The 24,136-nt window shown below is 46.2% G+C and overlaps 1 protein-coding gene across 1 annotated transcript in view; it reads right to left on the reverse strand.

Moving 5' to 3' along the window:
- Window positions 1–579: 579 nt before the first annotated feature.
- LOC149335569 (immunomodulatory peroxidase-like) overlaps window positions 580–24,136 on the reverse strand; it is a 46,126-nt gene continuing 22,569 nt past the window's right edge. The window contains exons 5-15 of the mRNA XM_089553833.1: window positions 20,990–21,187; window positions 18,952–19,086; window positions 17,279–17,380; window positions 15,938–16,048; window positions 13,933–14,068; window positions 12,053–12,262; window positions 10,020–10,151; window positions 8,870–9,094; window positions 7,456–7,625; window positions 5,836–5,941; window positions 580–824 (exon numbers count right to left, since the gene is read on the reverse strand). Coding sequence (XP_089409959.1) covers window positions 662–824; window positions 5,836–5,941; window positions 7,456–7,625; window positions 8,870–9,094; window positions 10,020–10,151; window positions 12,053–12,262; window positions 13,933–14,068; window positions 15,938–16,048; window positions 17,279–17,380; window positions 18,952–19,086; window positions 20,990–21,187 — 1,688 coding nt within the window. The 3' untranslated portion in view covers window positions 580–661. The remainder of the gene's footprint in view (window positions 825–5,835; window positions 5,942–7,455; window positions 7,626–8,869; window positions 9,095–10,019; window positions 10,152–12,052; window positions 12,263–13,932; window positions 14,069–15,937; window positions 16,049–17,278; window positions 17,381–18,951; window positions 19,087–20,989; window positions 21,188–24,136) is intronic.

Below are 24,136 nucleotides of genomic sequence, written 5' to 3' on the forward strand. Positions count from 1 at the left end.
CTCTCTGGCTTCGCGCATGCGCTCTATCGGCCTCCCAGGCTCACGGCGAAATGCCCGACTGGGTAGCGTAGTGTAGCTCTCGCTACAAAATTTTGCCGCCAAATTCTAGCTAGGCGAGTGATTACCAAAGTAACATTGTTTACTATGACTAATTTGGACAAGCGCAAAATCATTACCATGGAATAACTCTGCTCTTGAATATATTGCTGTATGTTTAAAATTACGTAGCCGACAGCCGCAGTCATTCTCTTCGGCCAAGGTTTGGTTTCGGCCTCAGGTTTCTTCAAATAGCCGTTTCGCTTTCGATGTCTTCGTCAGCCTCCCTGCTTGAAGGCGGCGAATGGCTCCGCTGAGCTTATTTCGGCTGAGACCGAAAATCCAAACAGAGTTGGCTTGCACCTGCGGATGGCATTGCCCGGACTGAGACAGCGAGCCAGGACCGTGAGAAGGTGCGGGAAGCCAAGCCTTGCAATATTTATTTTTTAATACGGACACATTAAAGTAAGCATCCCTGCACATGATGTTTGTTTTAACAGTAAGAGAGTATTCTACGTAACAAGCGATTACGATATGAACACAAGTCACAGACCTGTATTGTAATGTGTAAATATGTGCTAATTGGTCCTAATTCCTGAATACAACAATGTATTCGTGCTGACAGCTACAGCTCATTGTCATCTTCGCTGAGCTCATTGTCATCTTCACTACTGGGCTCATTATCATCATCACTACTGTGCTCATTGTCATCTTCACTGGAAGCACTGCTCACTGCCCAACGCTCCAGCCGAATGTCTGGAAGGTCTTCGCAATTCACTTCCTTCTCCCTGTGAATTGAAAAGAAATAATTTATGTGCAAAGGCGAGAGTGCGGCTATAGCGATTAAAAGCACACATGTTTTTGCAGAATCACATAAACAACGTGCACGCCACTTGTTCTTTATTTTGTGACTGGTCTCACTTGTTTGCGCAATCCTCCGGTAGCTCCTCCGTTCAATACTTAATAAAGATCAGTTCACTACGGGATGAAATGATGTAGCTACATTTACTTCAGGAAACAGCCTGCTTCCTGGAAGTTTTTTTGTGGTTTTCATTAAGCTGTTTGCAGACGTCTCTCGTCAAGTTGCTGTGCTCTTCGACCATCCCACTTAAACACACGTCCATTCATGTTCACGTACACAGTGCGCGATGTTTCTGTGCAATACTGAAACTCTTAATGCCAGCATGCAGGAACCTTACCAACAGCTTTCTGGTACTCCGCAGCCATTGGGAGATTTTGTAGAGATTAAAACGAAGGGCTTGTTTATTCAAATCAGCCAAGCGGCTAGCATCACCCCCTGCTAATAAGCTCAATACATCTTTCAAACACAACAGTTAAACTTCCTTAGCCACAATCAGTTAAGTGGTGCTTGCTCTCGATTTCACCACACCACGATAAATTTGGTGGAGACCGGAAATCGGGCTGTGGGGTATGAATCTTACACGAGAACCATAACAAGCGCCTAAAAACAACGTCACACTTAAACGTGGGGCCGTTGCATACACCCCCCTTCCCCTTTTCAGCGCCCTATAAGGACCATCTATTGAAACGGACCTAAAATGAGTTTTTTCCTGGTATTTTTTTTATTTTTTGCATACACATCCATCGAAATAGGATCGCTGGAGCTGGGAGAGAGAGAGAGCTATTTAATGAAAAAAGAGATTTCAGCTGACGTGGATATTCGCTGACATGCTACTGTGCCTAGGGGAGGGAATAGGTGAGTGAAGATGGAAGAAGGATGGTGGAAAAGAGTGCGGCCATTAAAAAGGGTTGTGACGCAATAGTTCACTGCATGATGGCTTCTTTGAACGAGACCGAAGTCAAGTTCTGTGCATGTACTATCGGCCGGAAAATAAAATGGACCACCGCTCAGGGTAGAGGAGAGGCTGTGGGGCCGCACAGGGACGCTGTTATCTCGCGCCGCTCGCAGGCAGCCAGAGTGCCCCAAGTGACAACAAGCTTCGCCCTCACATGGGGGCTTGTCGCGCTTGATAAATATCTAGTGTTGGGTTCAGCTGCTCTGCTGTTGACGATCACGACGAAGGGAAGCGCGCGTCGCCTATTCATCGAGCACATCGGGCTGTGGCAGATCAGTTGGACAGCCGCAGTCCGTCAAACCGCGGCTGTGTAGAAACGAGTCGGAGTTTTGTTTTTGGTTGTCCTTTTATATTTCTCTCATGTTAGATGTTACTGCTAATCCCCCGCATCCACCATAGGCGGATTTTAGGCAACGCGATCCAAGACGCCGCATCGGCAGCCACCGCGACGGGCGCTTTTTCACGCCAGTGAGAAAACAGAGACGGCGAACTTCTCTGCGGGCGCTGCTTCTCTTTCGAAGCTGTCGTATTGGCACTGTCTTCGCAATAACCTTGATATTCTGTTCAGCAAAACATCTGCAATTATTTTTAACTGGGGTCTACGATACGTAGTCTTTGACGATAATTTCATTGCAATAGTTCAGTCCTGAAGAGATTCTTAGGAAGACGAATCACAAAAATTATTGTCAGCGATGAAGTTTTTTTGCGCAAGCAGATTAAATATCTCATTGGCATTCTTCAGAGTGACCTTAGTGAGACGAAAAGTTGCCTTCTGCCGCGATGACTCGACTTAGTCGTCTTGGCATAGAGTCATATAGTACCGCCTTTAGGTCTGGACGTCGGCGCAGGGCTTCCCATTCCTCTTTGACGGCATGCCAGAGCTGGTCAGCTGTGCCACCACAAAGGCGCCGTGAGGAAAGTTCCTTCTTCATGACTACCCAGATGTTTTCGATAGAGTTCAGGTCAGCCCCGTTAGGCGGCCACGGGAGCTGACGCACGGCGCAGCGCTTAAGAAGGTCGCTTACAGCACGCGCCTTGTGCACGGGGCTGCGGTCGTGCTTGAACACGTAGCAGCCATCCGGGAACGGTCCGTCCAGGACGTAGGGAATCATGTGACCGGTAAGGATCTCGCAGTACCTCGGCCCGGTGAAAGAGCCCTCGATCCAGCACGACCGCAGCCCCGTGCACAAGGCGCGTACTGTAAGCGACCTTCTTGAGCGCTTCGCCGTGCGTCAGCTCCCGTGGCCGCCTAAAGGGGCTGACCTCAACCACATCGAAAACATCTGGGTAGTCATGAAAAAGGAACTTTCCTCACGGCGCCTTTGTGGTGGCACAGCTGACCAGCTCTGGCATGCCGTCAAAGAGGAATGGGAAGCCCTGCGCCGACGTCCAGACCTAAATGCGGTACTATATGACTCTATGCCAAGACGACTAAGTCGAGTCATCGCGGCAGAAGGCAACTTTTCGTCTCACTAAGGTCACTCTGAAGAATGCCAATGAGATATTTAATCTGCTTGCGCAAAAAAACTTCATCGCTGACAATAATTTTTGTGATTCGTCTTCCTAAGAATCTCTTCGGGACTGAACTATTGCAATGAAATTATCGTCAAAGACTACGTATCGTAGACCCCAGTTAAAAATAATTGCAGATGTTTTTCTGAACAGAATATCAAGGTTATTGCGAAGACAGTGCCAATACGACAGCTTCGAAAGAGAAGCAGCGCCCGCAGAGAAGTTCGCCGTCTCTGTTTTCTCACTGGCGTGAAAAAGCGCCCGTCGCGGTGGCTGCCGATGCGGCGTCTAGGATCGCGTTGCCTAAAATCCGCCTATGGTGGATGCGGGGGATTAGCAGTAACATCTAACATGAGGGAAATATAAAAGGACAACCAAAAACAAAACTCCGACTCGTTTCTACACAGCCGCGGTTTGACGGACTGCGGCTGTCCAACTGATCTGCCACAGCCCGATGTGCTCGATGAATAGGCGAGAGAGAGAGAGAGATAACTTTTATTTTTCAGCTCAAGTCCGAGCCTTCTTATCTGCCCGTTTGGTGGGCGTTATTTATCGGCGGTGGCGGAGTGGGGCCACGTGTCCCTTGGATGCGTCGGATGTGGGCGGCGAGGAGCGGCCAGAGGGTGGGCTGCAGAGAGGTTGGTGGAGCGGTCCATCGTGCCCACGTGAGGTGAAAGGGGGGAGGCAAGGTATGCGAGGAAGGTATGGTGGGAGAGTTAGTGGCGCGGGGGCATAACCAATATGTATGAATGTTTCAGGGATGCTCTCCGCACACGAGACAGGCGGGTTTGCCCGGTTTATGAAGGATGTAGTGGGAATACAGTTCGCAGGGAAGGGATTTAGTCTGTGCCTGTCGAATTAGAGTGGCGTCAGCACGGCAAAGGAAATGGGAGGGTGACGGAAGGGTTCGTCGCATGTGCCGCAAATTGCGAAGGTGTTCGCGGCGGTCCTGTCGGTGTGTAGCGCGGTCTGCCTTGGGGTTATAATGGGCTGGCCAGGCAGTCGGAGGGCCCGGTGGTATTTTTTCACGGGCCAGAGCATGAGCAAGCTCATTCTCCGGTATACCTTGATGACCAGGAATCCATTCAAGGCGGACATGGAGTGTAGGGTGGGCTGTTAGGTATTGCAGCAGTGTCTAGGATATGGGGAGGGAGTTTTTGAGATTCGAATGAGCGTATGGCAGCCTGAGAGTCTGCACGTATGGTGATGATGGAGGAAAGGTGGTCGTGAAGCGTAATCGCCTCTGCTATGGCCAGCGCTTCTGCGTCGGTTGAGGAGGGCACTCCTGTGTGGAGATGTGTGGAGGTGCTTCGAGGGCCGACTACTGCAGTAACTACTTGGTGCTCGAGGATATGGGCATCGATATAGTAAGTGTCGTGGCCCAGTGCGGGTAAATGGTTCGCCAGTGCTTCACGCCGCCCGGGATTTATCGTTGGAGACATGTGGCGTGGAATGGGTTTTACAGTAAGACGCGGGAGGCTTTTCCACGGGGGAGCAGATGGTTGAAGCGGGGGTAGTTGGGAAATGGTGTGTCCGAAAAGGCTGAGGAGGTCTCTGCCTTGCTCGGAGGTAGAGAGACGGTGTATCTGGGCTCGGTGGTGTGCTGCTGCGCGTTCTTCGAGGGAGTTGAAAATGGCGGCGTCTGCGATCCGAGCATTTGCGGCGTAGATGGGAACCCCCATGGCTAATCGAGTGAAGCGACGCAGAGAGCTGGCTTCCAGTTTGCTTACTTGAGAGGATGTGAGGCGTTGATAGGGGTAGGCGTAATGAATAGGCGACGCGCGCTCCCCTTCGTCGTGATCGTCAACAGCAGAGCAGCTGAACGCAACACTAGATATTTATCAAGCGCGACAAGCCCCCATGTGAGGGCGAAGTTTGTTGTCACTTGGGGCACTCTGGCTGCCAGCGAGCGGCGCGAGATAACAGCGCCCCTGTGCAGCCCCGCAGCCGCTCCGCTACCCTGAGCGGTGGTCCATTTTATTTTCCGGCCGATAGTACAGCGGGGTGATCAAGTGCTTGGGCAATTTAGAGTTTATCTAAAACACACAATAGCATTTAAGTATGCAAATAAGAATATCATAGCACGTCTTTAGCCGCCTGTAGCAGCCTAAAGGACCTAATATAGAGTACACTGCGAGTGGCACTTGTGTGACTGACTGCATCCATTGTTCATAGTGCACACGTTCGTCGGCGCACGCTGGACATTCGAAGAGAATGCGAAATACAGTTTCAATTCAGCCGCTTGTTGTCACAGTACGGTCTGTCTGCTTGCTTGTGAACGGTATCGTAGACTGCTCGTAAATGCAGCATTAAGACAAAGGCGATGATAAGCTGGGATATTATCTGTGCTCCAAATCAAGTGATGAGTATTGAAGCACCGTTCGTAAAACTGACTGAACCTCACCTTCAGTTTCCACCTCATTACCTCCTTCGTAGGTATGCAACTACGAATCGCCGCATAACAGCTTACCCCGAATCCGGCAGTTTGAAGACATTTCGCTGAAGTTTGGTCTTTACACCGGTGTTTTCGCAGATGACCTTGGCGAGGGTTGTCTCCCTTAAGGACTGAAGTTGTTCTGCGTAAACCAGGAAACGTGAAACAAGGAATGAATCAAAATTGTCTCATTCTGTCCTTCAACTTCTCTCTAGAGTATAAGAACGGAATCTACTGCTTGCTTGAGAAACTGTTTATTAGCAACTGCGTTTGTGGTACCCTCAAGATCCGAGCAAGGTGTTACAGGATGGAGGGAATTAAACACCAAATAAAGGAGAAAAAAAAATAGTTCTAAGGCGCTGCATAAACACCACACTGCACGAGTTCACGTTCTTCACGATAGTACCATAGAATTTAAGAGACATACTAACAAACTGATCTGCTATGTCACTGGTGTGGGGCTCTAGCGGTTGAGCATCAGCCTCGCATTAAGGAGGTGCGGAGTTCGATCCCCAGTGCAGCCGGGTACCCAGCGGTGATAAAATGGGTACAAATTTCCTCTGGCCTGGTGCTCGAATAATTCAGAGTGTAATTCTTGGGAAGTAGGTGATTGACTGCACCTTGAGCGAGCGAAAATACCTTATGTCATGGCGCTCTTTCACCGCAGATGCCCTTGCGCCGTAAAAATTCACTGTCATCATCATGATCTGCTATATGTAGCAAGAAATTGAGACTCAAGGAGTAAAAAATCTGTTGTAAACATTACACAGCCACAAAATGGCAGGCTCAAATGTCACAACAACAAAGGCTTCATCAGGTAAGGTTGAAAAGAAATCAATAAAAGCAGTCGTTGTAAATAATTTTCTAGAGTAGGGACATTTCACTTGTGTATCTGATTGAAAGGATGCACAGTGTCTGTCCTGATACACAAGCAGTGTTTCGTACTCCCGTCAAATGAAATTCATTTCTGTTTTAGTCCATGCCACCAGCATAATGCATGGGTGTTAAACAAACCTTATTGATTTGAGGTGTCCTTTCACATCTTTATGTTCTTTTTCTTCAGCCAACAACTAATATTACTGCACGGCTACACTCTGAAACAATGATGTGACGTAGTACACAACAAACCTATCCAGTAGGTAATAGGACCCTTTAAATAAGCTGACCCAAATTTTATACGTAACAAAGCAGATGAGAAAAGATGCGTGCAAAATAATGCATCGATCTTTTTTTTTGGAAATGAATGGCTTTTATGCACGACGACAAAAAAAAAGCACGGAAATTTTCGCCATAATTTCATTTAATAAATAATGTTGTGCAAGACGTTGATAGGCTGGGGAAGAATCGACCATTCGGTGTGATTTTGTGTCAGTCAGCAATTACAGTAACACGACCACTCAGCAGTTTTTTCTCATTATGAAGCCGGACGATACATGTCGCAAGTTCCAACGTTGTGATCGCACCGTAAGGAAGCCACCGAAATCCCTCACAGCACTGTACACAAATGATACACAAAAGAAACACAGTCGTTCGTAACCATACGACGCTTCAAAGAGAGGGCGTAGAGTGCATTAAAGCCATGTAAGAAAGAAAAGAGTATAAATCAGACCGCGAACAACGGTTCAACTGTGTGCAAAGGCCAATACTGCCACTTGCCTGGTGTGAAAGATCCGGCCTGCTCTCCGTGCTCGTAGTAGAAACGGTCTCCCCACTTGAGCCTCTCGAACATCTCTGCCACTAGGCACACGAAGGTCGCTCCCATGGAGGCGCCCGGCACTGAGGGCTCGTTCAGACCCGCAGAAAAGAAGTCGATGTCGTAGGCGTCCCTGCGACGTGAGTTACTGTATTAGCTCTCGTTTGCGTGTGTCAGCCCGACTTTAGGGCTCCACGGTGCGTTTGCCTCATACGAAAAGTACGCGTAATTTCGCGGAACTTTTGAAAATATGCAGATCAATAATACGCACAAGTATAGCAGATAATAGTTTTTATTATTTTTATCTATACACAGTGCCGCCTCGCATAAGGCTATGACAGAAGGAGATAAAAAAAAATTCAGAAACAAATGACAACAGTCCGCGGAATACGAGACATTATGAAAGCGCAAGGAAACACGCAGCAAAAACATCTACAAATCGCAGGATCTAAAATTATTTCAAGGGCAAAAACGAGTACGGCCATGAAGGTTGTTCTATATTGCTACAATGGGGGGAAAACTTATTTGAAAAATCAGTACGAGGACTGAGAGGTGAAACGTACACTTCTTGGTGGTTTTTGATCAATGACGACAGCTTAGAAAATTTCGTAAAGTTCACAAGTGACTCAGATCACATGACAGTAAATTAACGCGTACACGAGCATTATACATCCGCTGCGACGACCGGAGCAAAGTGCAGTTAGCCCGGGCTCAGAAAGATGAGAAGAAGGGTAAAAATATCTCGGAACAAAATTAAGTTGCATGCTTTTTTTTGCAATACTTATTTTAGATTACTCTTACCTAATGATGAAAAGTGACGAATGACGAAGCGAACATAGGACTCTTGCCTTATTGTGGCTATATTTCCTCGCCTACTAAACCACTCTTATCGCTGGCGGCTCCAGCAAAGGGATAAAGACCGGAGTAAATACGCTGAACTGTTGTAGCCGTTCTAGGTGTGGCATATCCCAAATGGGGGAGACGTCAATATTAGCTCGCACCAAACAGCATAGGGCAGTGTCCTGGATCGTCTGGTACAATGGAAAGCCCTTTACTCCCTTCTAGCCTTTATGAAATTGGCCTGTAGACAGTCTATAGACTTTTATAGACTCTATTGCCTTCCTAAAGATATTTTTTCTATTCATAGTCTATAGAAAAAAGTCTACGAAAAATGTATGGCCGTAAATCTATAGATTGTCTATAGACAGCCTATATCATTTGTATTGCCTATAGACTGTTCTCTAGGATTTGTCTATAGAGAGTCTATAGACTTTATAGACAGGAGTCTGTGGAAAGTCAATAGACTGTTTTTAAAAAATTTTTATAAGGGGGACCTCTCGCGCTTGTTACCAGCCTTTCTCACACTGCCTCACTTACTCATAAACTTTCGAGTACAGCTCGGCAGCTTCTTCGGACACCAAATGGAAGCGGGTGAGGTCCTCGAACGTCTCCAGAGTGACATTCCGGCAGAGTTTGACGTAGTCAGCGTACGGCTGGATGCCATGGTCGCGGCCTCTCTGCATGTCTATGGCGAACAGGTCGGAGCCGGTTGGGCTCCCGGGCTGCCGAAACAGGAAGTGGGTCACGGCCGTGTCGCCATACCTGTGGATCGACCAAGTCCGTGAGGTTTGAACAGGGTTCTTTAATTCCATAAGTTGCAAAATTCTACCCCTAAACTGGCAATCAGTAGCGGCAAGTTGTTTCTTTTTTATGTACGCTCTCGACCAGAAAAGCTTAGTGGATGGTCCTGTGAGGGAAGAGATTTATTTACAAGCAGTCACACAAGCAAATCATTTGAACTTTCTGAGAGAGAGAGAGAGAGAGAGAGAGAGAGAAATTTTAATGAGAGGAAAAGGTGGAGAGGTCGGCCGGTGGTAACATGGCCCTGGCCTGCTCCTCCACAAAATTTCTAAGGATGTTTTGCTGCGAGCGGGCTCCATCCCCTGGCAAGATTACCAGGCTGCTTGGTAGCGAGGCAGCGCAGCGTATTTTTATTGCGAAAGCACAACTTCACGAGGTGAGACCGGCTCACTGAATTTGTGTGCAACTTGACCGTCAGGGTGCCCTTATCGAAACTATAAATAAATTATTTCAACAAATATTGCCGCGACTGGGTTGCGAACCAAGATCAGGAACAAATCAGCTTCGCTGGTCACTGCTCTTGAGCACTTTGCTATCGCCGCAGCTGATCACGCCTGAAGTTAAACTTTAACACACTCTCGCGCTGTGCGTTGCACATTATCGTCTTGTCGCCAGACATGCCGACGAACCAGCAAAGGAAAGCCATCAGCCCACTAGGCTGAACACAAGCTTTCGCACGTCTACGCGGTTTAACTACGTTAAAAACCTACCACTTTTTTTTCTTCCGAGAACACGAATACAGTTAGCATTTGCGGCCAATAGTATGCACATAGGAAAAAGCTTTTTCAAGTGCGGCTTTCTTGCGTAGCATATATCCGCTGTCCAGTTAGAGCTCTGGATGACGCGTCATGACGAAGGGAACCAAGGCAAGGTAGAGGACGATTACCTGTCGGTAGTCTGCATTGGCTGCTCAATGAATCCACGGAAGACGCCGTCCGCAGCACCATCGTATTCGAAGGGTTGGAAGTAGGCGTCCGCAAGCTGAATGGCTCCCGCTTCTCTGCCGTTCTCGTTAACTCTGCGGACCACAAAGGAAGCGCCATTGAAGCGTTTGCGGTGAAATAATTTAGCTGCTGTAGCCATCGTTGGGGACAATGGCCCGACGATGAGCAGTTTGAAAAACGCGGGGACTGACTCCGCAGAGTGTAGTTTCTGTCTGGCCTACAGGTATTACTACTCACTGTCTGCCATGGAGGCGTGGAAGACGAAATGAGGTGTGTTAAAGGGCCTGTTGGGGAACATTGCACGTAACATATAGAAGCAGTTCACAAAAAAATAACCGAAATATGAAACCATACTGCGAGTGACACATCCTTCAACTAATTAGACTTCTTACACTAATCGCACTATGGAACGCTATGACAGCGAAAGCACACTTGAGGAAAAAGCAAAACAAAATAACGTAAAACACCACAATCTAACAACATTAAAGAGAGAGTGTCCAAACCCAAAAAGGATCCAAACTGACTGTTTTTTCTAAGTTTTGTCTCAAAATATACGTGATAGCTAGAAGTGACGGAATGCAAGCAGCATGAGAGGAGAAAGAAGAAATGTCATGACAGGTGTCACAAAATTCGGCGCATTTTTGAAACAAAGAAATAAAACAGCACCGCGCAGACGCATCTCGCCAGCGAGGGTCGTAAAACAGGGAAGAAGGAAACCCCTGGAGAGCTACTAGCCTTGTGTGTGTGTGGCTTTGGTTTCTGCTTTAGTATTAGCACGCTTCCTCGCTCTATCATTCGCCAACGCCCCCTCTCGACCTTCTTGATCATAAGAAGCATCAGATTCAATCAGCCGTCTACGATACACCGCCGAAGCACTGGTTCCACAGCGCGACTCCTCCACGGCTATCTACGAGCTTCGATCATTGTTTCGCAGCTTTTGTTATGTTATAAGATGAACGGCGAGTCACACTGTTCAGCGCAACTGCGAGGTCAGCGTTGAATCATGTTGTTCAACGCTCACCTTCATGTTGTTGAGGAGGCGAGCTAACGCCGCCGTGTGCGCGCACAGCAGCTGTGCCGAGGCTCGGTGAGTGACATGGTATGACGTCACAGCCACACCCCCCCGCTCCGCCGCCTGAAGGTCATTCTTTGGAGCGACATGACCTTGAGGTTTCGCATGGAAGGAGTAGAGCTTCGGCTCTAATAAATGGCACGAATGACGGCCGGAAAACAACGCTGGTTTGTAAGGCATGGAGGCCGCAAGAGGATTAGTTTTACTCGCGACTGTACAGTACCCTCACCGTGAGCAAATCTTGTTTGCTTTTCTTGCGGAGCATCGAAGTTCTCGATGCGGCCGCATCTGCTCGCTGCTTCCAGAAAAGACTTGCGGCTCTTTCTGAACGCCCACAGCGCGAAAACCTGAGCGCACACAACGCCACGCCTACGCAAGACAAGTTTAGATCCTCTTTAAAATACGCTAGCGGGCACAAGCGTTTAAACAACACATGTTTAGATTTGCTGTGCAAAAAGGCCGTTTCCTACGTGTAGTACACTAGTCATATATGGGTTCTGGCAAAGCCACTGCTGGATTTAACTGTGAACCGTTGCTCGCAAGGTGCATGCGATCGGCGTTGCATGTGAACGGACGCTATACTCAAACTACGAGAGCGTTCATAGCTCTTGGTACGTACTGTCAGCGCCAAAACTTCGCTGTATTCAGGGCCCTGAAAGTGCAGGCATGCAGTGGTTGACGAGCGGCAGTTGAAGAACCGACTGAGCAATTCGATACTAGCCTCGATGTTCATGCTACATGATAACTTAGATCTTCCGAATCAACATCCTACAAACTTGAGGAGCCGGTAGTACGTTATCAATTGCATCTCTTTAACTAAGAATTCCTGACCTGCAATCGCCAAGGCAGCAATATCAAACCGTGACAACACCAATACTAAAAGCAGACAAGCCAAGTGCTCACATGTCGAAATATCCTTGGATGTTCGAGTGTCCAAAGCGGAAGGCCACCGTGGAGAACTCGTTGATGATGGTGGGGTCCACACTCGGGTCATAACTTGTGTAGCCATCCTTCCGTGGCCACAGGTCGTACTTGGCCATGGCGTCAGGACCAACGATAACCGGCAGATACTCCTTGTAGACGATGTTTTGTAAGCGGGCCACGACTATCTTCCTGTAAAAATATAATGTACACAAAAATGAACCCCAGTGGTATTCCTTGGTGTCAGAACATTACTAATAGCATTAAGTCAACCCCTCCCCCTCATTTCGTAAAGTATCGCTTTTGAGTGCTCCAAATTTTCGCAGCTCTACCCAGCAAGGAACTTTGTTATGTTATGTATTATGTTATCTATAATGAATCCGGCCCAGGAGTGACCCATTTATTATAACTCCTATTAGAGTGATGTCTTACAATGTGTTGTAAAGGGCTGCACGCTTCAGTGTCAAAAGCGATCCGGTAACACTGATGGGGGTTGAAATGCGCCGAAACAGTGTTAATTCAGTTACCGGCGTCCGATTTAGCAAGAGCTCATTCAAATGTTGACCTTCCCATCAGCTTTCCTATGACACTGTCGGAAAAGGCGAACGTTTTCGTAAGCGGTGCAAACAGGTAACTGCCTAACGTTCCATGATTTTCAGTTTGACTTTTTTATTTATTTGTAGCCATAAGAGCTAGACCAAGGCATGCGGAGCCTATATTTTTTCAATTTAAAAGGAAAATTACTTCTGCATGTGTAATTCATAGCGCAACAGAATCGCGTCGCTTTCCACTCCGTGTACATAGAGGATGCTTGGACGCCAACCTCCCAGTGTACTATTCGCGCGCGGAAACATCCTTGAGGCTTCGAAGAATGTGCAGTCTACTGGCATACACAGGGCGTTATGTCTACCTGAAATAACCACCGTGTGCCTGACTTCAAAAATTGTGCGGCGTCATGACCCAGAGCGAGAAATGCTACCTATGCTGTTTATATCGCAGTGGTCCAAAACTGAGTTTACCCGCAAAACAATGGCGTGAACTGCGACACCCTGAACGCAAATGCAGGTTTTAGCATCATTACCATCATCATCCACTCTAAACACAAATATGCCTGTATGGGAGTGAAGAGGTAATAAGCTGTCCTACAGCGCACTCTTTTTTATACAAGTGAATGCGCTAGTAGAGAATTACTCCTGCTTTACTCATTTCTGTTAAGAGTGGGTGAACCTTGTGAAAGGCTTCTTCTAGGTCCCTCGAATTAATCCTGCCCTCTACCAGCTGCCTCCACCTCATTCCAGCAAAGTTCCTAATCTCATCGGGCCACCTTACTATCTGTCGCCCTCTGCATCATTAACCTTCTCTTGGAATCCACTCTGTTACCTAAAGCGACCATAGGTTATCTCCACTCCCATAAAATGACCCGCCACACTATATCGACGTCGACGAACCGTACCTTCCATGCTCCCAACATCTGTCTGTAACACGCGCAAGGCGCAATATGGAGAAATTTCACGCCATTTACAAGCGGCCTAGAACTTACAGGAATCCCTAATCGAGCATGCGCTGTCGCCGAGGTGATCCTTTACTTATCTCGCCTTGAACAGCCAACAGCCGTGTCAAACGCGGGAAGCAGCGGCTGATATCGCGCCAATTAACAAGGCGTACATAGATAGAGGGCTATAGATAAGTGAGCACAGTACTGCACATCGCTTGAAGTGCGACGCGCAGTGTCCGAAATTGCAAAATGCGAAATATTTATTCCAAAGTCAAAATCAGGGAGTTTGTGGTGCGCAATCTCTCCGAGTTCTTAATCTATTTCAGTTAAGGAGGAAATTTTTATCAATGATTTAAAGGAAACTCACCTGGTTGTTTGGAAGAGAATTTCGTCGTTCCAGTCGGGATTTTTTTCACCAAGTTTCCGGGCGATTCGGTTGTGTTCTCTCAAGAAAAGCGTGTGCATCGTCACGAGGCCCGGATTCTGGTTGCTCCTTAAGTCACCTGGGATAAGCAGACGAGACCGTGGTCAAAATCTACCCTCAAAATCTACCCTCTTTTTTTTCTCCAACTAGCTTCATTGTTTATTTTTTATATAAGAAAGCTTGTACCTCCTGCCACCACCATCTGTTGTCATCTTCATTGTTGTAGCAGTTTCACGCCGAATGTAAAAGTTCTCAGGAAGAAAGGATTGCTGCACAAACGCTCTGTTACAACTGTAGTAAAAGCCTGCGAAAATTTGAGACAGCTGTATAGCTCTTCTTTGTAGTGAAGTGGCTATGCTGTTACTGGTACTCTTTCTATTGAGTTAAATATATTTCGTTTTCAAGGATTGTCACCCAATAGAGTACGTCATATGGTACGACCTGTTGCTTCATAGTGGAAGTCTCTGCGTAGTATAAGTTTCCAGGGGCGCCCAAAGGTTTTCCGCGGATGTTCACTTTTTCTTTTTCTTTTTGATTTGTGAGAAAAGCAATGCAGTTTCACGCAGTTACTTCGAGAGAAAACTGGCTCTGTAGACTTTCATCCACCACAGAAATGCCATGACGTGTGAACGTCACACCTGGATTCGTTAATGTTTCTCTGAAAATGTGAATTTGACTAGACGTCTAAAAACATTGTTTCAAGAAAGCACCTAAAAGTAGCTTGCGTGATTTCAAAACACGCTTAGTACTAAACGCTTACCGATGTCAATGTGCATTCAAGAGTAAGAAACAAAAAATCATAATTTATCTTGCTCAGCACATCATCTCTGCAGTTAAGAAAACTGCATGAGCATTAGAGATAATGCCCGCCGGACTACTAATATTGCGTTTTATTTAATATTTTTTCAGCAGTATAATTGGCGGCACTGCGACGTCAGCTTAACTTATGCAGCCGTGTAAACGTGCTTGCCGAAATAGTAACCAAGCCAAATAACGAGTTCACACTGATAGGCGTTGTCGCGGTGGCTGACCCACTCTTTCAGGAACTCGCTCTACATAATTTTGAGCAGCTCGGAATTCGGGATATATTGCATTGGTAAGGATCAGCCACCCTGTACCAACGGCACTATAAGAAGACCGCCTTATCAAGTGTTCCCAAGAAACTGGACTATTACGCTTATAGCCACCATGGACTCCATAGAATTGCGCGTGCTACCAGTGATATAATTGACCAAACAGGAGGCGAATTAAGAACTTAGGTGGAACGAGAGAAAAAAAAACAGAATTTGTTTTTATATAAACACCCATTTCAGCGCTCTAGCTGCGCTTCTAACATTTCTTTTCAAGCACACCATGTATACGTGCTGGATTTAAAAGCAGCAGTAACAGGTGTTAGAAGTGCTGGTGCTGGGGGTAGCCAACTCTTTTAAAAGATAGAATGCAAAATTCTAATAAATTGTCCAGGCGCCATTGTGCAGGTTTCTGAGCTTTCATCATCAGCATCCTCAGCCGGACTACGCCCACTGCAGGGCAAAGGCCTCTTCCATGTCTCTCCAATTAGCCCTGTCCTTTGCCAGTTGCGGCCACCGTGTCCCTGCAAACTTCTTAATGTTCTTCTTCTCTTCTTAACTTCTTAATTACGCCCTTTCGCGGAAGCATTACCACATCGCAGTTGTTGGACGTTGACGCCGCAACGTGCAAGAAAGAATTCGTCACTACCTGCTAGAAGCGGGTTTCTTAGTGGCTATTCTTCGGCACAGCACAGCGGCAATAATTTCAAAGGTTTAACGATCTAGCGGCATATTGTAGATAGAAGAAAATGCGAAAACTACGAAAAGATATAACGATGTCATGCGCTTCACGAAGAGATGTGATCAATACATCGAAGTTCTGGTCCTACTAAAAATCACTAGTCCAGAACCACACTGTACACCGAAACAACTCCTACCTGTTCTCCGGCAGATCTTGCCTTCGTCGGGTCGGCTGCAGGTGTCATTTTCGGGCTCCGGGCTGGGGGGTAGTACGACTGAGTCGTTCACAGTTTCGTACTTCAGCAACCCTGCAAGAGCGGAGTCGTTTTGAAGTCCATCCAAACGGTTGGGAAGCGCGTTCTAGGAAGTGGTTCAATCGTGATCAACGAGACATTTATCAACCACAACTGCACAGGCGTCTCTATACGAGGTAAACAGAGTCGTCTTCGTTGTATGATGTGACCGGAAACTGTAACGTTCATCTGCTGGTCACTGTTGTTCATGTGCGGCGGAAAGAGGAGAGTCTCGAGAGCATGTCTTCTGTGATCACTTGACAAAGGTGGTTTCTTGCAGGTGAGCTCCAGCTGCATTTCATGTGCAACCGAAATCGATTCTCCTGGTGGATACGTGAAAAGATTTGTGTGGGCTGGAAGGATGGTCCACATAGACGAGATTTTTCTTGTGGGTCTTCTTTCCAGCCCATCTTTCCATTGCCAAAGTGGGTGCTTTAGTGGTGTGGGGCACGGCCCAGTCGAACCTCTTGTTTCTTCGTTATCAACGACAGCAGGAAGGATTGAAGCTTATTTTCGTTTGTTTTGTTTTGCATCAGTACATTAGCCACCACGTGCCAAAGATCATGACAGTGACTTAGGTGAAAAGGCTGTGTGATCCCTTTACGTCACAGGCATTAATATGAACCTGATGGGCCTGGGAAATATGCAGCTATTGGTAAATTTTCTTCCTTCATTTGTGCCTTTCGCCATCTGTGTTGCGACTGATTAGAAAAAAGATTCCGCAGCAAGAACTTTTCTCCCGCATATTGCCTTTCGGAACATAATGACAAGCACCAGTGACCACGATGGTATTTTCTTTATTAATTAACAAAGTTATGAGGGTGAAACTCTGGTTAAGCCACGAAGGGTTGCCGTGCTGCTATGGGAAGTTGAAAAAAGTTTAGAATAGGTCCAAAATTATAATAACATGTAGCGACAGAAACAACTGAAAGAAGTTTCTAGAACTCAGAAGCCGCATCAGGGCGTTCAGAGATGTCACCGAAACAAAGGCTCGAAGACACTGTGCGTGACCCCTGTTTAACGTACAAAACGCATAACCCGTGCCTTGCTGTGAAGTTATAAGTAAAGTCATAACGGGGCTAATCTGTTTATTGCAATCACTTTTCAGTTGGGCTGGTCGCAGAATTTATATACGAGCACGTATGTTGCCGTAGCACGTAAATAAGGACAGAAATTTTGAAATCCATTCGCGCATGATTGTAACTCAAGGGTAATTGTACATAAACTGAAGAACCAACAGCTCACCGCCATCGAACGTCCGCAGGCTGTCCATGATGTCCTTGCTGATCCCGTAAATTTGTGACCCGTCGATGAACGACGTCCTTGAATTCATTTGCTCTCTTGCACCTGTTAGAAACGGTTCATGTCATTAAAACAAGATGCCAATGACCCTTACAAGCAAAAGAGAACTTTGCTATGACAAACGAGAGCTAACATCATTATACTTCTGGAAACTTCATCTCAAAAGTCATGAGGCATCCGAAGCTTGTCTACAGCAAAGTATCTGGAATGCGTGATTAATTTTATCGCTACAAGCCATATGAAGAGCAAGCATTTCGGAAGAGCATGACGTCATATTTTGGTAACTTTGCACTGAGGAAAAGAATCCTTCATTCCTGGTATGCCAGCATATCTCACACGTACACTAGCGATGAGGTAACAAATCGTCTTTTCTTGTTGTATTTTGCTTTGTGGCCCCTAAACAAAGAATAGGAAAGGCTGCCTTGAGGTCACTCTCTAGCTGACTCTGTGCCGAAGTATATGTTCCAGACGGGATCCACATATTACACTAACTCTAAATCCCTTATAACGCTCTCAGTATCCAAAAGTAAAGAGCTACTTTCAAGAGCTTCTGTTCAAAGGAATTTGTTCATTCGCCGTGCTGTGCTTCCCGTATAAGGTGTTCAGCGTTCCACAGCTGTAAAAGATTAACACAGCTTTCCTTTTCACGCCTTCATAACTTTAATTTGTCAGAGGAGCTTCTAGAATTTGCTTCCATAATCTATAAGTAAATCTGGTAGTCCGAGAAAATCGGGAACAAGTCCAGACCAATCTAAAACTCGATAACTTTAATACGCAGCTCCTTCGATGTCGCAAGAAGTTTGAGCGCGTATTCTACAGAATGGCTCTTCCATTCAAACCAGAATGGGTTTGCGACGGCTGGACAAATGCTGGCGCTTAATTACACCACAACTGCATTTTTCTGGACACTGCTTTACCACGCAAAGGTTTCCAAAAAGATAGAAATGTCTGTTCAACTTTACAAAGGAAATAGGTATACAAGAGAGACAAAAGAAAAAAGGAGCGCGAAAGGAAAAAGTCGTTCAAATCTCTTTCCGCACTTTCTCGGCCGGCAGCAAACAATAAGGCCAGATGCAGTGTTCTTATGGCAGTCCTAGAAAACACAAAAGTGATTCTGATCGCGTACTTTACGGTTAGCGAGCGAATGGCACTCGGGGCTATTCGCACTTTCTTTCGTAGACGTATGTGTGCATTTTTTCGTCATACCGGTTCTACATGAGCACCCCACAAATAGTTCAATAAGAAGTTTAGAGTTCTCTTCTATAAAAAAAAAAGTTCGTTTCGTGCGCAGTTCAAGTACAAGATAAGCAATTGTAAATCGTGCACGTCAAACGCGCGGCTTCCCTTTTCTGACCTCACTGGTGCAAGTATCACAACGAGCCGCTGCGGCTACTGACCTCAAAGACGCGTGTTCGATCCCGGCCGCGGCGGTCGAATTTCGATCGAGGCGAAATTGTAGAGGCCCGTGTACTGTGCGATGTCAGTGCACGTTAAGGACCCCCAGGTGGTAGAAATTTATGTAGCTCTTCACTACGGCGTCCCTCATAGCCTGAGTCGCTTTAGGACGTGAAACCCAATAAACCAATAAACCAAGTACCAAAATGGGAGGAGCTTACCCATCTGACATCGACAGCATGGCAGAGAGCGAGTGAAATTGAGAGAAGTGCGATTGAACTGCGCGTAAAACGGGTCTTCCGGGGGAACATCGATGTTGAAGTTCTCGGTGCCGTTTGAGAATCCGCTCCGGGCGCCTGAGAGAGGGCACATTAAGCATGCAGCGCAACACAAGTCAACGGCAGCTGCAATAGCCGTACTCTCGCAACAATAGTAAAAGCACATGTCAGGACGTAGCATAATCTCACTGTGCACTGCTCTCTACATCTTGCCCAGTCCAATCTCACCAAAAATACGAGCTCAACAATGAAGCAGACGGTTTCGACAACGGCGCGGTCTTGTCGGCGCCACTCAAGCTCCGTGTTTATGGTGATTATCATTTGAGAAAGCCGTGGATGAGGGAAACATATAGTTCCCAAATGCTGCATTTTCGCGAGCTCGAAATTTCAAGAGTTTTCAGGCAGGAAAAAATTTGCATCGTACAACGCTGGAAATCTCGTTCAGTTTGATGAAAAATTATTTTCTGCCTTTTCTTTTTTGTACAGTGAAGAAAGTGTCGCTTTGTTGTACACAGAAGTAAACAAGAAAGTAGCTTTTAAAACTGCGCACAATTTAGCCACTTTGCTGAATGAGAGTTTTCGCCTTCTTATGAAATTTGTAGCATCCGAAATAGCAAAGTTCAGCAATATATGAGTTAGTATAATCATTCAGAATTGTGCTCGATGTTTATGACTGGCGGAATCTTAAGCAAGGACTCAGAAAAAAAAAATATGATACAAGATTTTCCCGTGGCGAAACCACCAGCGGCCGCATTTTCTAACAAGTGTTTCGGGACTTATTCTCGTGCTTCCTTGCCGTTGGTGAGCCGCTCCTTTAAATCCGCAGCCGAGGAATCATATTTCGCATTTAGCTGTCAGAAATGACTTCACATGCCACAACTATACAGTAGCAGAACGACAAAAAAAAATTATCCAAAAGATAATCGTTACAAAACACTCTTACTAGGCAATGAGGACTGCTTCAGTGGAGGTCTCAGGAATAAAATTACTGAGAATGTTCGCTGCATTACAATCAGTGCTAAAACTCGGATTTTTGCTACGTAGAAGACCACGACGAGTGGGCAGTGCCGCGGGACGACGCACTCGTGCTAGGCGAACAGACAACCATGTCCAATATTCCTGTACCAAAATTTTTAAACTTGAAAAACTGTACGATAGTTTTCTTGAAATTTTGAAGGCAGTGGTCCATTCTTTCCTTATGTAACCAAATCTTTCTTTCATTATGTCTCCATCGCTCGCATACAGCAGTGAAGGCTGCCATAGAAAACCAAAGGGGAGCGCTTTTGACGACGGCAAAAACGTTAATAGCAAAAAAAAAAACTGCAAGCCTGCGGACGAGAGATCCGCGGATTTATTGATTGTTGTAGAGAAAGTTTGCAAATATATAAAGAGAGGGAGCTCTTTAAAGAAAAACCGAGGGCGTGAACATTCGCTGGCGTGCTACTCTGCGTAGGGTAGGGAATAGGCGAGTAAATACGGAAGAAGGGTGCTAGAAAACATTGCGTTCATTGAAGAGGGTTGTAACGCAATAGTTCACTGCATGATAGCATCTTTCGATGAGACAGAAGTCAAGTTCTGTGGATGTACAGCGGGGTGATTAAGTGTTCGGCAATTTAGTGGTTGTCTAAAACATCAATATCCACTGAATGGGAATATAATAATAACATTGCACGTCGCTGGTGACTGTAGCAGCCTAAAGGACCTAATAAAGAGTCCACTGTGAGTGGCACTTGGGTGACGGACTGCACGCATTGTTCATAGTGCGAACGCTCGTTGGCGTACGCTGGACATTCGAAGAGAATGGGAAGTGCAGTCTCAATTGCGCTCATAAACTGTTTCCCATTCAAAAATGCTTCTGTTAAGAATCGTTGGGTACGCCAACAACGGTAGATTCTGCTCGGGGATAATACCCATCGGTTCAGTGATTACGCACTAAGATCTCAACCGCCTGAGATTCTTCACTGAACCGCAGGGTACGCACCCACGAACGTCTCGAGCGGAGGCAGTGTGGCCGTGGGCGTGAACGAGATGTCGTGGTCGAGGAACTGCCCGAAGGCCATGGCCAAGTGCGTGAGCTGCTTGTCCGGCACATCCTTCTCCGGGTGCAGCTTGTAGGAGACCAGCCGGGCGCTGGGAAGCGCGTTTCCACTGAGGCCTTTTGTCCTCGGCTCACTGATGCCTGCAAAGACGAGAAGAGAGTCGCGTCATGACACTAAACCACGGGCCATTTACCTCCACAATCTCCTCTGCTTGCTGCTTTTGCCATGTTGAGGCTTGAGCACTGAGACAGCCAAACTTCTAGCCCGAGCCTGGATACCGGCTGCTTTATACCTTGGCGAATATATATAACACTACTTATATATAACACTACTTAAGTTTTTTTAAAGGAGTATAGACACCTACCTTAGGGGTGCGTGTTTTCTTCTTTGTAATGATGCGTAAGGCATTATCATACATGGATTAGCACGTCGTATTTTCCTCCGACCTCTAAATAATTTATAACCGAATTTTGTTCTCGTGCTTTTTCGGTTTCAACAGCCGAACGAAGACTGTGACGTCAGTGTGGGTATAATTCACGCGAGGCAAAAAAAAAACTGCAGTATCATCGTTGCTTCTACATTCGTTAATATTCCGGCTCTTGAGGAAGGCTGGCTTCAGCACTACACAGAATAACAACGATGAAGCAGCGGTTATATCACAGTTCTGGTAGGTGTAGGTGGATACCACATGGTGATTCATGCGTAGTAGGGTCTTACGCACCACTGTAGAGAAGAAAACCTGCCACCACAATTAGGTGTCTATACTCCTTTAAAGCCTTCTCAGGGACGTACACTACTCATGTGCAAACTCTAAAAATAGTTCGTGTGTGTTGAGGGGGGGGGGGGGGGGTGTTTCCGTATTACATCACGTGACACCGATAGTGCAGCTGCGTGCCAGCTACACTACAAGGCTAAGCTCAATCTCAATTGCGAGTCGCGATGGGCGTGTGACTGGCTGCGATGTGTGACCAGGGAGCGCCTCGACAGTATCCACTTGCAAGGCCGACTCGCAGGTTGCCCTCCTGAAGGGTCTCGTCCGGCTCGACAGGTCTCGTTCCGGACCACTGATCTGTGGTTTTCACGGTTCCGGAAACGCTAAGCTTGCTGTGGAACAAGATTGTGCTCACTTCCTAGATGCTGCTTATTTCTCAGAAGGCCCACGATCTTTAGTCATAAAGCCAGAAAACCGAGCAGCCTGCGAATTGGCTCGCGACTTTCGCTTTTCGATTCCCTTTGTGTTGTTTCGCATCGATTGTATTTCGTTCATGACAGTCATAGCCTCAACTCAGACGTATCTGCCGTATTCGAACTTCCCTTTACAGTCAGCCATGTCGCGTTGATCCTCGTTGTAGCGTTGCCTTCTATGCGTGCGTTCGCGTGCGTGCGTGCGTCCGTGCGTGCATGTAAGTGTGTGTGCGCGTGTGTTTGTGTAATACTTTAATTAGATCACCACGCGCGTCCGACCTGTATACATGTTAATATGTCAATATGTAAATAGATTTCTTGAATAGTGTAGCTCTCCCCCATCCTTTCTAACTACCTCTTTCATTTCATTTTTCCAGTCTGCCTGCTATCCTTTTATTTCCGCTGCCCCAGCTCAGGTGCTTCCCGTAACGATGGTAGATGCCGGGGCTAGCAAAAATTTCTTTTTTCCTTTTATTATTATGTTTATTAAAGCCACTACTACAACTACTACTACTACTCTGTCACGAAGGAGGAAGGTATAACGAATGAGACATCCGTGGTAGCATCAGCAATGAAGGACTATGGCATCAGTGTTTGCCGCAGGATGAGCGTCTCAAAGCTGTACCGTTGGATTAAACTTGTTTTTGGAAATAGTAAATGATTACCAGTAATCAGTAACAGATAACATAAATGGAATTAGCCCGAACGTTACCATTTCTACAAGTAATCAATTCATTAGACAGTTACAAGAATTTTTTTGATTACAAGTAAACAACTACTTGTAACGCGTTACGTACCACACTGGTCAGGTAATTATACGTATATGTGATTGATTTTTAACAGTTACCAGAAAGTACTTGTGAATTTACTCGGAGTGTTCATTAGAGAGAATATGGACGTTGTCGCATTGCTCTTTCACTGAAATACAAAAACACCTCGGCCGCCGCAGCCAGAGTCGAACTCGCGACCTCATGGCCAGAGCTGAATGCCATTGCCCCTGAACCGCCGCGGCGGATATTCTTCCAAGCGCACTGTCACGAGTTCGCGACATACCCTTTGCATGGCCTATAATCAATAGTACATGGAGCTTGCATGCAAATTTTGATATCGACATTTTCTCAGTAGCCAGAGCTTTCCGATCAATATGTTTGGCTTCACTCTGAAGAGGCTGTGCGAAGAAAAAGGGGGCCGGCATGTGCAGCTTGAACACAGCGTCCAACATTTCGTCATCCCTCATTTTCTTTATTTATTTATTTCTTCTTTTCTCTCTTTCTTTTGCTCGTTCTTTCAACCTTACCTTCTTTCCTTCTTCTTCTTCTTTCTTCCTTTCTTTTCTTCTTTCTTTCTTTGAGACAATTCAAGAACAGGTTACCTCAGGAGGCGTAACAAAAGGCCCGGAAAAGAGCCTGGCGTGTCTATTCCACCCTGGCAGCATTTGCAGCACGTAATCTGACGTCATTTCACATCATTCAGACACATCATTCCGACATCATTCACACACAACAATACAGTTCGTGATAACAAAAGTAGTTGTAACAATCAACGTCTATTTACAATGTCTAGTTTTCAGTAAAGAGACAAAAAAAAAAGGAAAGGCGGAATATACACCTACATGTCTATTTTTATTGTGAAACAGCGGTTTTGTACAACATGAAAATAAAGTAGAAAAAGTACACCAGTCTGATATAGAAAGATGGATTAAGCAGTAATTTCTAAGCTCGCAAACTCTCAAAGAAATCTTGCTTTTTCTTGTTTCTTAAATTGTGCTGAGGCAACTCTATTCTGCAGAAGTCTCAGTATATATCGGGGTATCCATTCAGGAGTTCTCCAATTAGTGGTGTTAACCTCAGTAAACCATAATTTGCACGTGATTTGGCCTTAACTATTACATTCTGTCTCAGTTC

This window comes from Amblyomma mixtum, chromosome 7 (assembly GCF_055824585.1).
Source record: "Amblyomma mixtum isolate Tamu chromosome 7, ASM5582458v1, whole genome shotgun sequence".
NCBI lineage: Eukaryota > Metazoa > Arthropoda > Arachnida > Ixodida > Ixodidae > Amblyomma > Amblyomma mixtum.